Genomic DNA, 16,059 nt, shown 5'->3' with positions numbered 1-16,059 from the left:
TGTCAGTAAATCTAAAATACAAATAGTATAAAGACTTCAAAATTTAAAGGTAGTAACTAAAGGCCGCGGCTTTGGGGAATAAATTCTCTATGGAATTCATGTTTTTTTGTATATTCTCAGGAACATATTTTATTTTAGTTCACTTGATCAAACATTGCCCCCTAATCATCATCCTCTTTATCACCTTCATCACAACAACCTCCCGCCACCACCATTCCGACCATCATTGTTGTCTCTTATCTTTCTTCTATTCTCATCTCTAACTCACTGTTACCCTCTCACTCTCTTGTTGCTTCTGTTATTTCTTTCTCTGTCATTCTCACTCTAGATCTCTCTCTCTCTCTCTCTCTCTCTCTCTCTCTCTCTCTCTCTCTCTCTCTCTCTCTCTCTCTTTCATTGTAGATCACTCTCTTATTTCTCTCGTGACAGACATATCTCTCTCTCATTATCTATATCTCTCCTGCAATCTTTATCTCCCTTTTTCGTAGTCTTTCCCCCCTCTCTCTCTATATATATATATATATATATATATATATATATCTCTCTCTCGGTCTGTATAGATCTTTCTAGGAAATCACAGAGTTTGTGGCAACGAAATATTTTGTGGCCACGAAATGGTAATGTCCATGAAATCCTCGAGGAGGGTTTCACCAAAACCCTTCTTTATGTCAGACTCTGACAAAGGGAGTTGTTCCCTTTGCCGAAGTGGTGTATGTGTGAGAGAGGGAGAGAAACAGTGACAGATTGAGAGAGAAACAATGAGAGATCGAGAGACATATAGATAGTGAGAGCAATAAAGAGAGATAGTAAGAGATAGACAATGAGGAATCGAGAGAGAGAGAGACTAAGAGAAGAAGAGTGAAAAAATAAGAGGGAAAGAATAAGAAGACAAGAGAGAGGTGATGCGAGACAGTGGAAGAGAGAGAGCAATCAAAGAGGTCTAGAGAGAGAGGGAGAGAAAAGATGAAGGTAATGTTTGATCAAGTCAATTTTTAGACTAAAAAGAAATATGCCCCTGAATCAATATTTATCGACTAAAATCTTTATTTTCCGAAGATTTTTTTTTTTATTCCTAAAATCACGGCCTAAATAAAATATATTTCTACATACATAGGAAGACTTGAGAATTGGTGGTGCTCTTAGAACCACCCCACTCCTCTCACTAATAGAATTATTCCTTAGTGACTACTAGAGTAAAGACAACAAGGCAAAATCAAATATGGTAATTTTTGTTGGATTCATGGGGCAGAACATAAAGAAGACAAAAGGTGGGGAGGACCCAGAAAAGGAAATTAAACGACAGAATTTATTATGTCTCCCTCGCATAAAAGTTAGAGTCAAATTCTCTTGTCCTTCATTTCAATCTACACCCTTCATTTTATCTTACAGTAACATTCCTAGACAACGACCATCCAACGGTATTTATTTAATACTCACGCGCTCTCTCTCTCTCTCTAGATTTTATAATACAAAAACGAAAGAATAATCGAATCAGAAGAATTTGTGTCGGTTTCTCTTCACTTTCTCTCACTAGCTCTGAACCTCAACAATCTCTCTCTCTAATGGCAGGGTGAGAATGTTCTTCTTCTTCTTCTTCTTCTTCTTCTCTGACAATGAAGTAGTCGCCGTTTGATCTCACTTTTTCAGGTAGATTTCTTCTGTTTTCGATTATAGTTTTCACTTCAATCATCGAATTTTGAGCTTATAGAACTGAATTTTGAGTTCCATTCTTTCATGATCTAATCTATATTAGGTGTTTGTAAGAGTTTCAAACAAGTAGGATTTGAATTTCCGAAATTTCTTCTTGTTCTTGATTTTAATTTGTTTCCAAAACCGAATAATCCACGATTGTGATTATGAAATTTTGAAGTTTTTGTTTTCATTTTAGGTTTCATATTGCTTCATCTCTGACTATTATGTCTATGGAGATGGCTAGGTTTAAATCTCTTCACGATTTGAAGTAATTAGGGTGGAAATGGAAGCGAGAATGAAGAAATACAGAGAAACTAGTCCGGAAAGAGCAAAAATCTGGATAGAGCCGTCGCCTAAGCGCCACCAAAATCGAACAGTTCCGGTGGTTTATTATCTTTGCCGGAATCTCCATCTTGAACATCCACATTTCATTGAAGTTCCTCTCTTATCACCTAAAGGTCTATACTTGAGAGGTAAAATGAAAACAAAAGTGCTTATGTGATTTAGATTTATTGTTCCTATCTGAATTTAGGGTTTTTTTTTTGTTCTCAGATGTGATTGATAGGTTAAATGTTCTTAGAGGTAAAGGAATGGCTGCTTTATATTCATGGTCTTGTAAGAGGTGATCAAATTGTACTCATTTTTAATCGAATCGAACTCTGTTTTTAATCTTTTTTAGGGTTTTTTTTTCATGTATTGTGTTTAATTTGTTGGTGCAGAAGTTACAAGAGTGGATATGTTTGGCATGATCTTTGTGAAGAAGACCTCATACTTCCTGCTCATGGCAATGAATATGTTCTTAAGGGTTCCGAACTCCTCGAAGAATCTCATTCAGGTAGGTACTTGAAGTTAAATTCCTAACAGTTTTCGTTATTTTTAGTATCCATAGCTTTAGGAATGTCAGAATAAAATCAGGATTTTTATCTCTTTCAGATTGTTTAACTCGTGGCACTAGTACTAGGTTGCATAATAGTAAGCAATTACAAAAACGGCCAAATTCTTCGAGAAGTCAAGAAGCTTCTACCTCAGTTTCGAGTATAGGTGGGAACAAGACTAATAAATCAACTCGAGAAGGGGAATTCTCTCGTCGGATTCAATTCCCGAGTTCTTCTAGCACATCACCTGATTCTAGATCTGGAAGAAGTCACTCATTTGGCGACTCTATGAGCTTAACTGAGTACAAGATTTTCAAGGGTGAACGAGTGGTTGATGCTGCAACTCAAACAGAAGAACATTTAGTATCTAAACCCCGAGAAACTTGTACAAGAGGAGTTTCAACTGATGATGGGTCATTAGAAAATGAGTGTAATGGGATTCGCCAAAATGAAATTCGGGATTCTGAGATATGTAGAGAAGAGATTTCCCCACCTCCCTCCTATTCCAGTTACTCTTCTACTTCTGGTAGAAAGACAACAACTTTGGAGTCTCTGATTAGAGCTGATGCTAAGAAAATGAATAGCTTTGGAACACTTGAAAGGGGGAAAAATCGTGGATCTTCAAACACAAAACTTAAGGCTTCGGATTTATTAATACAACTGATCTCTTGTGGGTTTGTTTCAGTGAAAGATCATAGCTTTGGCTTTGTCCCAAATTATAGACCAAGGTTTTCTCACGCACCATTTTTCTCTAGCTCAATGATGATAGGAGAGTTTGATTCACTTTCGGAGAATCCGAGGCTAATAAGTCAGAGGTTCAAAGAAAAAGAGTACTTTAGTGGGAGCTTGCTAGAAGTTAACTTGGACAAAGAAGTGGAACAATTTAAAGGTCTGAAGCGTTCTTCCTCCTACCATGCCGACAGGTAATTTCCAACTTGCATCTTTCAATTCAAGTTTTGTGGGCTGAAATTCTCATAATAGGTTGTTATAAACCTCATTAGTATCTTACTCCCCAGTAACTGTTAATTAATCAACTCGACTATGAATATGGAACTCTTCGATATACTAAGTTATGTTTAGAGATCTCGTCGGTGAATATCTTTTACTGCATTGTATTTTGTACATTGTCGACTAATCATCCAATCCACTAGAAATGTCTCAATTTTGAATAGTATGGAAATGCCTTTTTGTTTTCGTATTAAAAATTAGAAAACATCAATACTGCCATTAACCCATAACAGAGAAACTTAAGCCCATCGGTATTTTGTATGAGATAGATACGAGATTGCTATCGAGGAGATTGGCCTGGCCATTGTCGATTATATTATGTCCAGATGAGAATTCAGAAAACAAATCTTAATGCAGGAATTGTAACCAATCGGATTCGGCAAAGAACAGAGAGGAAAATGATTCCACCCATTCTAAATCCATCTTTCGATCAATCAAAGCTTCACTGATAAAGCAGCCCAAGGTTGACATAATGGGATCTCCTGTTTCAGATAAACAAAGGAGGTCTTCATCAACAGAAACCAATTGTTCCAATCTAACATCTATAAGCCTCTCAAACGATAGCAGTAAAAATATCGAAGTACCTTCTTTAGCAAGCAGACTAGATGAATTCAGAGCGAAAGACAGGTTGATAAACATTGAAGAAAGTTAGGTTTCAAGCTCTTCTCATTTTCGAACAATTAAGTCTAACTCAGTATATTGGTTGAAAAATTATGAGTGACCTTTTTCAATGCGGGGCTATACTCACAGTATGTGTTTCTCCTACAGGTTGGCTTCAGGAGCTCGGGTTATAATCCAGTCAAATGTCTTATATGATGACAGCGATGGCAGCTCTTAATGTTCTATTTGAACGACCTTATATAGTACGATTGTTATTAGGAGGGTGCTTAATGACCATAAGACATGCCGATATTCTATATAACGACATGGCACCCCTAAATGGCATGTTGTCACGCCGCTCGTATGTTGTTAGCATATTATATATATCTAGCATTATGCTTAATGTAAAATAAATATAAGATTATATAGGATTATTCTTTCTTGTACTTGTGATTGCTAGAAAACAAAATCGTTTTTCAGTCGCTCTAAATTTATCAATTGGTTTTGTGTTATTTCGAATAGACTCAATCGTTCTTTTTAATAATGACTACAATGGTCATTACAAAGACATTGATACATCGATGCGATGTGATAAACACGATAACTGCGAATTACTACTAGCTTAAAGTCCGACGAGATTAAATGAATAAAGTCCACATAATCTACTTTATTTATATCCGAGTTCAATATTTCTGGATTTGCACTTCCATATGATCGGACCTAGGACTTCTGGATTGCGGAGTAGATGTAACGACCAACTGGGGTACTAGTTGTTGGCAACAGACTCGATCGTTGCTCGAAAGGACCAAAATCCAAATATTTGTTTACCCACTTGTAACAAGGGTGAACTAATCACGAGCAATCCATTGTTATCTGTTGGCTGTGGCCAAGCAAGCACAACTAGCAATTCAGGTTACTCACCTAATCCTGATAAAGGCAATCAGATAGAGACAGAGAGAGAAAGCAGCAAGCAATGGCCGCCCAAACACTCACAGCTGCATCATCATCTTCTCAACCACTCATCTCTTCATCCTTCTCTAAACCTAACCCTAATTCCTTCAAATCCTCATTTGTTGGATTCTCTCTCAATTTTTCAAAATCCTCAAAGCTTTCTACTTCTTCAAGATCTCTCACTATCACATCTGCATTGAAGAAAGCTGTTGCAGTACTCAAAGGAACTTCTCAAGTTGAAGGGGTTGTCACTTTGACCCAAGAAGATGATGGTTTGATTTTTTTTACTCTTTCTCTATCTAGGGTTTTGTTCTGTTTTGTTTTCTTGATTAATAAAGATTTAATCTTTACTGGTTTTATAGGTCCAACGACTGTGAATGTCAAAATATCTGGACTTACCCCTGGACTTCATGGATTCCATCTTGTGAGTTCTAATTGTTTTGTTTTTAGTTTATGAACTAGAACCCTCTAATTGAGATTCTATCCAATTGACTAATTAAATGTTATTATGTGTATTTTATCAGCATGAATTTGGTGATACTACTAATGGGTGCATATCAACAGGTTAGGGTTTGATTGTTTTCTTGTTCCTTTTGATTATCAATCAAGAAGTGTGTTTTTCATTTCTCAAATGTGGTATTTTAGAAAAGTAAGTTGGCTTTGTTATGTTTATATTTCATATTGTTAGGACCACATTTCAATCCTAAGGGTTTGACTCATGGTGCTCCTGGAGATGAAATCCGTCATGCGGGTGACCTGGGAAACATAATTGCCAACGCCGATGGTAATTTTTCCTTTCGTTCTTAATTCTAGTAGTTCTTGTCATTTTCCCTTCATTGTTTACTGAAATTTGTCTAAACTTTTGGTTATGAAGGTGTGGCGGAGACAACCTTAGTAGATAGTCAGGTACTGATCAAAATTCAAAATCGTAGTTTGGGTATATCATTTGTGTTTATGGATAAGGTTCCGATTTTGCATCAACTTTTATCGAGTAAAAGTCATCTACATATTGGTTCCACTTTTTGTTGAATATCCTTTATTGGGTTCATTCAATTTTTTTCATCAGGCATAATGAATCATGTAATAAATCCATTGTTCTCCTTCTTATCATAGATGAAACATTTCTTGTTCCCTGATTTATATTGTCATCAGAATCATCAAATACATTATATTAGTCCTTGATTTATTTCCTTACTTTCTGAGGTTTCAACTTTGTCTCTTGCTCTGTGATATGCAGATACCTCTGACTGGACCTAATGCAGTAGTTGGAAGAGCTTTTGTGGTTCACGAGCTCGAGGATGATCTAGGAAAGGGTAAATCTTAAAACTACTTCACCTCTGATAGATAGATGCATTTTTGTTTTGAGCTTTTTCCATCACCGTGACTGTATTTTCTGCTTTGTTCCTTTTTTTTGTTTCTTTACGATTATGGTTTAAATTTTCCTTTATTTTGCAACTCTAGGAGGACATGAACTCAGCCTTACGACAGGCAATGCTGGTGGAAGATTGGCATGTGGTATGCATCAATTATTGATTTTTCGTGTTCTTTCTCTTAGATTCAACTTATCTGTTAAGTCTCTTAGATTCAGCTTATCTATTAATTCCAATTGCGTTTTCAAAAAATCATTTTGTTATGATAGATTAGATTTTATGTTATTCACTTATTAAACTTCGCTGCCCTATCGAATCAGAACTGAGTTCATTGTGTAAAGGTGCATTTAGGTGATTAGAGAACTTTTAAATACATTGAATGAGTACATCAAATCTCAACTGGTTTACGGAAAAGTACTAACATGCTGGGTTTCACTTTATCAAATTCGTGAGACCTTTATGGAGAAGCTCAACCTGAAGTTGTTAGGGTTTTTTTGACCTTGCCACCTCAACACTAATTGGTAACTGGGCTTACCTCCTTGGGTTTACTATTTTTGTCAAAACTCATGTTTGGCATGTGAGAATATAATCATAAATTAAATAATCTACAGAGTCTAATAACGAAATAAATTGTTATTAATCTTAATCCTGACTAAATCAAATAATAGAGTGAGGTAAATCACATTAAAGGATCGTTGTTCCTCGTAACCGTATTTCCTTCACGCACGCCAAACACGACATTAGTGTTTTTGACAAAAAAAGAAGTAAATCTATGGGGGTAATCTTATTTACCAATTATTGAGGGGGGTAAACTCTCTTACCAATTAGTGTTGGTAAGGTCAAAAAACCAAATTGTTATTATGGTCGACATCATCATTCTTGCTATTATGGTTTATTCATGAGCCTTGGATGTTTATGTGTGTGCATGACTATTTGGAACTTACACGTGGGCCTTTGGCTCAATGGTTGTGCATCTATGTTGAAATCCAAGAGCTCGTTAGTTGGACGATTTGGAATGCACACATAGGCCTTCGGTTCGACTTCTAATTGGCCTTTAGAGCAATGCTCGACATTTCATGCCGAGCATCTATCTTGAAATCCAAGAGCTTGTTAGTTCGAATATTTGGAATTTGCACATAGGCCTTCGGTTCAACTTGTAATTGATTGGCCTTCAGAGCGATGTTCAACATTTCATGCCTAGCATCTATTTTGAAATCTAAGAGCTTGTTAGTTCGACTATTTGGACTTCACACATAGGCCTTCAGTTCAACTTCTAATTGATTGGCCTATAGAACAATGCTCGGCATATCATATCGTGTTTCATGGTGGTCATATGCCTATGACAGCCTTATGATGTATCAATGTTGTATAATACTATGATGTTATCATACTAAATGATGTAACAGATCCTTAAAAAAGATTTTTCTGGAATTTGATCGATCTAACAAGTGACAACACGAAGTTGGTGTTTGCTATGTTAGAAGTTCGTAAGTCGATATTCTGCCTGTTTTGTGTTCATGATGGTTAATTCCTGTTTTTCATGATTGCGACTGTGCAGGTGTGGTTGGTTTAACTCCAGCATAGAGCGCACCCTTTCTTCTGTTACCAGTCTGGGTCGGTGAATATTTGTTCTCGTGTGTTTCTCTTAATCGCCATTAGAGAGTTGTATGATTTTTCAGGATACTCTTTCCTCCTGGTGGCCGAGGAAGAAGCTATGAGTTAGCCCTCATTGTAGTATGTGGGATGTAATGAATAAGTGGAATAATGCTTCTGGTGAATGTTGAAACTTGTTAGACAACTTGAGCTTTTGAATGCATTTGTTTTAACGATGGAGTTGTATTTACTTCGATTCCCTGGTTCTGGATAATCTTTCACCTTTGACGTCATTGTATTGACAGAAATTTTCATGGTCTAAACCTAGATCACCAAAGAGAAGAGAAAGGAGAAGAATACAAATAAATAACAGAAATACCAACACTATCTGTGTCCTCTGAGTTGATTATGGTAGTGGTGTCAGTTGGGTTAGGGCAGCCGACCTACATAGTTGAGATGGTCCAGCTTGATAGCTCTGCTAGCCCAGCATATGAATACTCTGTGCAGGACACCAGCTTGCCAGAGTTGTCTGCAGTCAACAAGCGTTAGGTCGACCCGGCATAATATCCTTAAAATACACCTCAAAACACACGGCCGAAGTGCGAAATATTAAATCCTAATGAACCATGATGTGCTATGCACTCCCCCTAGTACATAGTCAGTCTTCCCGAGCATCTCGGAGCACTCGCGACCTTCTAGTCATCTTGGACTCGCCAATAGTGTGGTATGACACCATAGTGTCCCAACGTACGAGCATAGCCCATCCCATCCCGCATAACGCTTCCTTGAGTCCTAATCTCGCCTATCATAAGGATACCAACAATAATGTCAAGCACATCAAGCTACATATATGGATCTTGTCATCTAGTCTCAAGCATTCACCACATATACATCTCGGCTTCCATCCGATCATCGGGCATAGGAGTATTCATCATGCCATATGGTAGCTCCCGTATGCCCAACATAGCAGCACATCAAGGTTTGACCCCCTGAGTAGCTCAATCTTCTCAATGGTAGAAGATAACACGAAACACGGCTCCACACGTAGGACATGTAGCCTCTCTCACAAAGGAACCCGCGATAACCTATTGTCCCAAGTCATCTCCTATGACAACAGAACCCATGCACTATATCCTCTGACATATGCTAGGTCGGCTTTGTGAGTTGCGCCGCAGAGATGTTCACTTTCGTACACACTTGCTAAGACGGGTCAACGTCCCATCCACGAGGTTTTGGTATATGTTGGGATACATATGAGGAAGGGAGACCACACCCTCCTATGTAGTAGCAAAGTTCGTGTTTTGCCTATTTCCACAAGGAAACATTAATCATTTCACCATACTTGTTCGTAGGGTCGGGAAAACGGTCTGGAAATCCAAAACCCGACCCTAACCGCCCGGACCGGTGAGACCCGGCAACCAAGAAGAACCCAGTTCAGGCGGATCCGACTCGAAATTTTGGTCGGGCACGGGCAGGACTCGGGTAAGGTGTCTTACCCGAGGTCCGACCCATTAGGCCCGCCCGATAGGCAACCGGTACCCGCCTGCCCAAAGTATCACCCGAGCCGCCCGCCTGAAATATCACGCTACTCGCCCGTTAGACAATTTCAGATTATATGATCCAACGGCTGATATTGAACAGACATCATCAGCCGTTGGATCAAAATATCTCATTTTATAAAAAGAGTCCCAAACCCTTATTTCATCTTTTACAAACCCTAATGGCCGACTTCCAAGCTCCAACAGCAACCCTAATCCACCACTCCGCCTCCATCCTCCACCGCGCCACCTCCACCCCTCACCCGAGTAACCTCCTCCATTATTCTTTACACACAAATCAAAGAATTTTTATATATTAGATGATTTAAAATAAATCAAAGAATTTTTATACATTGTGTTTTTCGTTTTTTTGATATTTTTAATCCGTAACCCGTAATTCTTCTTATACTTTTAATCACTTCAATTTTCAAAATCTTGGTTCAGATTCCATAATACCAATCTTATGGAGTATTATTCTCAACCCAACTATAGGACTTGGTTAATTCAACATCAATCAAGACCCATAAACATAGATCAATATCTCTATGAAAGAAAAAAATGAAAAATTCAAGAACACAGGAATGAAGAAAGGGATTCTTTATTTCTTTTAGGCGAAGTATTTTAGAGCTATTAAACACTGTAAAAACGAAATTACATTTTCTTTTCTTGAATGAGTATAAGAAGAATTAGGTTTTTTCTTTTTCCCTTTTTAGTTCATAGACAATTTTTTAATTATTTTTTTATATTATTTTTTATTGAAAAAACTCGTAGCCCGTCTTCCCGAGGCCGTTAGAGCCCGATCGGGTTCTCGGGAGAAAATCGGGCCACGGGCACAAAATAATGCATATATGTCCGGCCCGATCCGCCCGCTAGACCGATCAGACACAACACCATAGAACCTGATCCGTCCGAACCCGTGCACAAAGAATCCGAGCCCAACCGAACTTGTCTGATTCCCACCCCTACTTGTTCGTATAAATGAAGCTCACGTCCCTGTCCAAACTTGAATGCACCGGACACCTTCTGTGCATCGCATAAGGAAGCTTCTGACCCTTTTGACATCGTCTTTGGCCCTCCGACCTATATGCTTGCACGCGTCATCCTAGCAAACGTCACGCCATAAGCTTCTCCAAGAATATGGTTGTGACAGGCTCCCCCACTAGTTTTGTCGAATGCCCTCGTCGAGAAACTTCGGAGTACACCTTCAGTCTTCTGTCTTAACTTCAATGCTACCACAACACCTACGTCTCCTCAGCATAGCATCTCCGTTCGTCTGGTAGACTCAACTACGCAGTCTCGTCACGCAGGCATCCCTCTGGATTAACTCAACCTTCTTCATCCTCTGATGCGTTAGGAAAATGACTCTTCTCCACCATTCATCCATACTCGTGTTGCCCTCTGGCCTCAAATGTTCGCTCCCCCACTGGTTCGCCTCTCTGTTCCTACCTCTGTCGCTCCTCGACTCTAGTACCTCACATCCTTGCCTTCACCACGAGTTGGCATCTCGATTGTCACCTTTCGCCTTTGCTTTCTTGACCAATCTTGCCATGTGCACCACAGTATAAGTACCGCGACACAACTCTTTACTTCGGTACCTCAGCATCCTTGCCTCCACCCTGAGTTAGCATCTCGACGCTACCGCACGCGACACACCTTACTCCTGTTAGATTAACTGGACAGGGACAGACATTTTGAGGGGAAAATTTTGTTTAGTCCGCCACTCTTAGCAGTCAAAGTGGAGTTTCGTCCGTACCGTCCAGACAGAGACCAACTCTGTCGGCGGACTGCCCGCCCGGACCAATCCCCAACCCTAGGCCAGGTTGGCCTGTATCCACACCTTTTGGGGGGTATTTTGTTTTTTTGGGCCTTTTGAGTCATACCTGGTCCATCTTTGCAGACTACACCACCACCGGGGCCAACGTGTAGGGCCTCTAAATAGGCTTTTGCCTACTAACATGAGGTCAGTGGTTCGTTTAGAACGACCTAGCCGACATTATGTTTCGTTTCTTCCTGGGACAAAGACGATCAAACAATTCCCAATCATGGTCCTTGCGGATCGAACATCTGTATAGGATAAAAAAAACTCCAGATATTAAATATCTCTCTTTCAATGAGATCTCAATTCCAATGGTTTCCTTAGATATCTTACAACTAGAATCTCTTTTTTCCCCCATCAAATTCCTCCACCTCCGCGAACCCCAGTTAGATACGGGCATGATACACATTTTTGTTATTGGGAAAACTCAAGTACTATATTTTGGATCCATAAAACAACTCTTAGAGATCTCTTTCCCTTTTGGAAGATACAAGAGTGAAACAATCAACCTATTAATACGAACATAGGAAAACCCAAAAGATTCTTCCAAGGTATGGGGCTCGAGGCCAGACCTATATGGCTATATTAAGACAACTACGATCCAATCTTGAGCAGCCAGGCAGTTGACTGTACTAGATTATGGATAAAAAACCATTTATATTTCTTTCCCTCTGGTGGTCTCAGACTAACCCAAATAGTTAATTTGCACAAAGGTGGGTGGATAGGTTTTGTCAATTCATGCATGATTCACGTTGGACGACAACTTGATAATTCATTAATCAAATAACTTCAACGTAAACATTATATCTAAACTAATTATACTTTCCTTTCCCTATATTTAAAACAATCAACTATAGTTGATAAACAAATTAATTAATTAATCAATCAATCAGTCACTTTGAAATGACATAAGATCCTATCCGTTCATGACCTATATGGCCAGATCCTTGTACTGGAAATCATGTTTGAATGTCAAAGAAGTTCTCCGGCTCCCCACTTTTGAAGCTTCATTTCCAATTCGCCTATGTTGTAATCCCGTCTCACCTTCATCTGTAAGAAAACCCCATCGCAATTCAAATTATTTGATGTAGATACACAATGATACATATACCGAAAGAGGGACATGTGAAGTGCTTTAGTGTCAGACTACATATGTTACCATCCAACTGGAGAGGGTTTAACCTCTAGTGAGCAGATCAAAGTTCGAATTTTATTGTTTAAATAAAAAGATAGAAGAGTATTTGTAAGTAGTACCTGGATGGTGTGAGAGACTTCATTTTCGGTTCTATAATGATTCTCAAACTCAATATCAAGCTTCTCCGCTTCAAGAACCTTGAAGAGATTTGATGTTAAGGCAACATCTTTAAGTACTGTTGTATTGATGATTATTGTACTATCCATCTTCTTTATTTGGATAGTGGGTACGAATTGTTTTGTTGATGATGATGTCATATCTTCTTCATTTTCATCTTCACTCTCGAATACCAAAATAGTATGGCAAATACTATCGTCTTCATCTTTATAATAATATTCTTCTTTTCTCTTCCTCATAGTTTTTCCATTTCTAATAGATGATGATGACGATGGTAGTGCATTATCATTTTCTTCGTCGGAATCCCTTTGTGGAATCTCATTGAGTTCCATCTCCACCTCTATTGCTTCTTGAGCTTCATCTTCGTCTCCTTTTACCTATATATTGATTCAAAATGAACACCCATTAATGCTATTAAATTCCAATGCAGTTTGAATATGCACATACTTTGGGTTGTCAATATCAAATCTATGCATACAGTATAATAGTAATTCCACTGCTCTTGTAGCAAAATTCAATTACGATAAAAAAAAACGAATGACTAGAAACGAGGTTTGGGTATTGTGAACTCCTATACCGTTTTTACGTATCTAATCTTGACTAGACTATATAGAGTACTACCTGCAGCTGGTCGAACTAGATCGACCCATAAGACTAAAGTTTTGGTATTGATTATAGATAATTAGTCTATGTATGTTGGTAAACTAGCTAGTGTATAACAATCTAAAGAAAGACAATCGAAGAAATAGTAGTAGTAGGATAATAAATACCGGAGAAAAGGGTTGATGAGGTGGAATCAAAGACCTAAGCCTGGAATAGAGAAGGTAATCTCTAAGGCGACTAATGACAATATCTTCAACTCCACTCTTCCTAATCATCCTTCTTTTATTAGTATTTGTCATTGTTGTTGTTGAGCTTGAAAGGTCACTAATCTTCTTGTCTTTCATCTATTGATTTGATTTGAAGGGGAGAATAAAGAATGTGTGCAAGAACATATACATTTATATAAACCTAGCTAGGTAGCTAGATATAGAAATTATGAGGGAGGGAAGAGAAGGAAGAATGGTAGTTATAAGGAACAAGTAAGTAGATGAGGATGAAAATATAAGGAAGAAGAAAGGGGTGGTGATGATGTACGTTAAGAGATGGTGATGAGGTGGCAACAACCCACGAGGTTCTCGAGGGTAACCTTCACTTGCTTTCTTGGATTTTTTTGCTTCTCTAGAAGATGACTTCTCATTATTTTACAAAAGTCTACTCCCATATATTGTAAATATTACAAATTTATAGATGAATTCTCCTTTTAAATAGGTCAATTTTGATTTAACCCTAAATGTGACCAACTTAGTGGTTTTGACCTTATTGTCAACACTTCTTTTCTCTAGTGTGAGAGAAAAAGATCGAAGGAGAGAATACATGAAAAGTAGATTATTTTTTAATTGAAATTAACTGCTTTTTGTTAATATAAATGTTAGTTAGTAAAGAGCTGGTAAATAAATAAAGGGGCCAGATTGACGAGTTGATCACATGCGTGCCCTAACGAGAACAAAATCGGACTTTATTTAATTAATTCATGTGTCTATTTTATTTATAACTTCATAAGCAAATTTGAAAAAAAAATATCACGAGAAGTCTGCTCCATTCTTCTCTTTTTTACTAGAAAAATGGTAAACAAATTCTCATATTTTTTGAATTTGTACTCCAAATCCCAATAAATATACCATCTCTTGTAAATCATATCATCCATTCCTAATATAAAATTACTGATCGACGGTGGATATCACGTGGGAGTGAGAATTTTTTTTTTAGAAATGTCCCTTTCAAGACAAGCCCCAATTTGAAGCCTAATGTTTTGTCATCTTTGGCTTGGACAATAAATAGAAAGTACTCCCCCTATAGGCCTATACCCAAGTGGCCAACTCTTAATCTTATCTCATATGGGTAGTTTTAGGTTTTGGAATTATTTTAGTTTTTTATAAGGTTAATTAAATAACTAATTACATTAAAAAAAATGTCATAAAAAATATGGCCTTATTTTAGTTGGAAATACTACATTTACCGACAACTTTATCTAATTTATTGATTTACGATTGGTTGGACATGTTGAAATATTCCTAAAGTGTCAATTTCTTATATATGTTTAACTCTACAAAATAATTCTATTTATTAATTATAACTAGTTTAAACTATATGAATAAAAGTAAAAATTATTATAATTATTTTCGTCAATAAAACTTATATTTTTCTAATAATGTAAATTAATTAAGACTAGCAATATATATATATATAACAAACAAAATACAGTTTAAACTTCTAGTACATAAATTTTCTTATCTCTATCTATTTCATAAATGGTTAATCCACCACCCTTCTAGATGTTCAAACTTGAAATACAAGAAAGACTAGCTTTGAAGTTCAAACAAAACATGACTTAAGATTCATTATTTTCTTTTTTAATTCTTAAATCTTAATATGCAACTAACTTTTACATGAAAATAGATAGTCAAAAAGCTACTTAAAACAAAGATTGGACTTATCTACAATGGGTCAAAATCCAAGACCTTGAATTACATCTTCTCTAGAAGGTATTATTTACTAATAAAGATTAAAAGATAAACTTTTTCTAGAAGAACTTAATTCAAATTCTCGGATATGTTAATTTGAAGAATTTTTGGAAGTATATTTTAAAATGAAAATATCACAAGATGGCTAGAATCTTACAAGATTTTTTGTTTCATGTGATAGAAATGTTTTTATCCGTATATGTTACAGATTTCGTTAACGCAAAGTCATGTATGATAGTGAACCAAATATGTCATTTTCAATAGAAAATAAAAAACAAAAACGTCTTGGATTGCTGTGAATTTGTTTGTCATGTAAATCATCTATATCAAGTTAAGTAAAAAACCTAAACGCTCTTTCTTCTTCAAAAAAGAATTATATGGTAATTAATCAAAACTTAAAAAGAAAAGACAAATGCTAAACGAAGCTGCATAATTACTTCACAGAACTGTTTACTAGACATAACCTCTTTTTTCCTATTAAATTGCTAAATAAAGCTAAAACGTGTTATGTTGGTTTTGTTTGGCAAATATTGTCTTGAATCTCTTAAATTGCTAAAGACAATTATCTTTTAATTCTATAAAATTATTTACTTGACATAACCTTTTTTTATTATTATTAAATTCCAAATAACATTAAAATTTATTTTATTGGTATTTTCTAGCATATAATATTTTGATAATCTTTAAAAAACATTACTCCAAATTAAACCCGAAAAATAATAACTAAAGGGAAGATAAAT

General features: G+C 36.8%; 3 protein-coding genes across 16 annotated transcripts; 2 read left to right on the top strand and 1 right to left on the bottom strand.

Moving 5' to 3' along the window:
• Positions 1 to 1,057: 1,057 nt before the first annotated feature.
• On the top strand, positions 1,058 to 4,665 carry LOC147564689 (protein SOSEKI 3-like). 14 transcript variants are annotated; one of them, XM_086648859.1, is made up of 7 exons: positions 1,058 to 1,647; positions 1,969 to 2,165; positions 2,245 to 2,314; positions 2,412 to 2,527; positions 2,626 to 3,490; positions 3,933 to 4,202; positions 4,344 to 4,665. In XM_086648859.1, the coding sequence occupies exons 2-7, from the start codon at positions 1,976 to 1,978 to the stop codon at positions 4,411 to 4,413; spliced, it is 1,581 nt and encodes a 526-aa protein (XP_086504985.1). In that variant the 5' UTR covers positions 1,058 to 1,647; positions 1,969 to 1,975; the 3' UTR covers positions 4,414 to 4,665. The 14 variants fall into 14 exon arrangements, with proteins under 14 accessions (XP_086504985.1, XP_086505024.1, XP_086504969.1 ...); XM_086648898.1 differs by having other exon boundaries at positions 3,933 to 4,222; XM_086648843.1 differs by having other exon boundaries at positions 1,889 to 2,165.
• Positions 4,666 to 5,139: 474 nt separating this feature from the next.
• CSD2 (copper/zinc superoxide dismutase 2) lies at positions 5,140 to 8,325 on the top strand. Its single transcript, XM_086648952.1, has 8 exons — positions 5,140 to 5,398; positions 5,489 to 5,550; positions 5,651 to 5,690; positions 5,815 to 5,910; positions 6,001 to 6,032; positions 6,364 to 6,439; positions 6,588 to 6,641; positions 8,055 to 8,325. Exons 1-8 carry the CDS (start codon positions 5,149 to 5,151, stop codon positions 8,078 to 8,080), a joined length of 636 nt encoding a protein of 211 aa, XP_086505078.1. The 5' UTR covers positions 5,140 to 5,148; the 3' UTR covers positions 8,081 to 8,325.
• Positions 8,326 to 12,195: 3,870 nt separating this feature from the next.
• LOC147564687 (uncharacterized) lies at positions 12,196 to 13,993 on the bottom strand. Its single transcript, XM_086648831.1, has 3 exons — positions 13,526 to 13,993; positions 12,698 to 13,132; positions 12,196 to 12,493 (listed from the first exon to the last, which is right to left on the bottom strand). The coding sequence occupies exons 1-3, from the start codon at positions 13,700 to 13,702 to the stop codon at positions 12,416 to 12,418; spliced, it is 690 nt and encodes a 229-aa protein (XP_086504957.1). The 5' UTR covers positions 13,703 to 13,993; the 3' UTR covers positions 12,196 to 12,415.
• Between the last annotated feature and the right edge of the window lie 2,066 nt (positions 13,994 to 16,059).

Source organism: Eschscholzia californica, unplaced genomic scaffold (genome assembly GCF_041429995.1).
Source record: "Eschscholzia californica isolate CP2 unplaced genomic scaffold, dmEscCali1.0.p SCAF_1, whole genome shotgun sequence".
Classification (NCBI taxonomy): Eukaryota; Viridiplantae; Streptophyta; class Magnoliopsida; order Ranunculales; family Papaveraceae; genus Eschscholzia; species Eschscholzia californica.
Note: the sequence above shows the minus strand (reverse complement) of the source record. Positions and strands in the feature narration are given on the sequence as shown.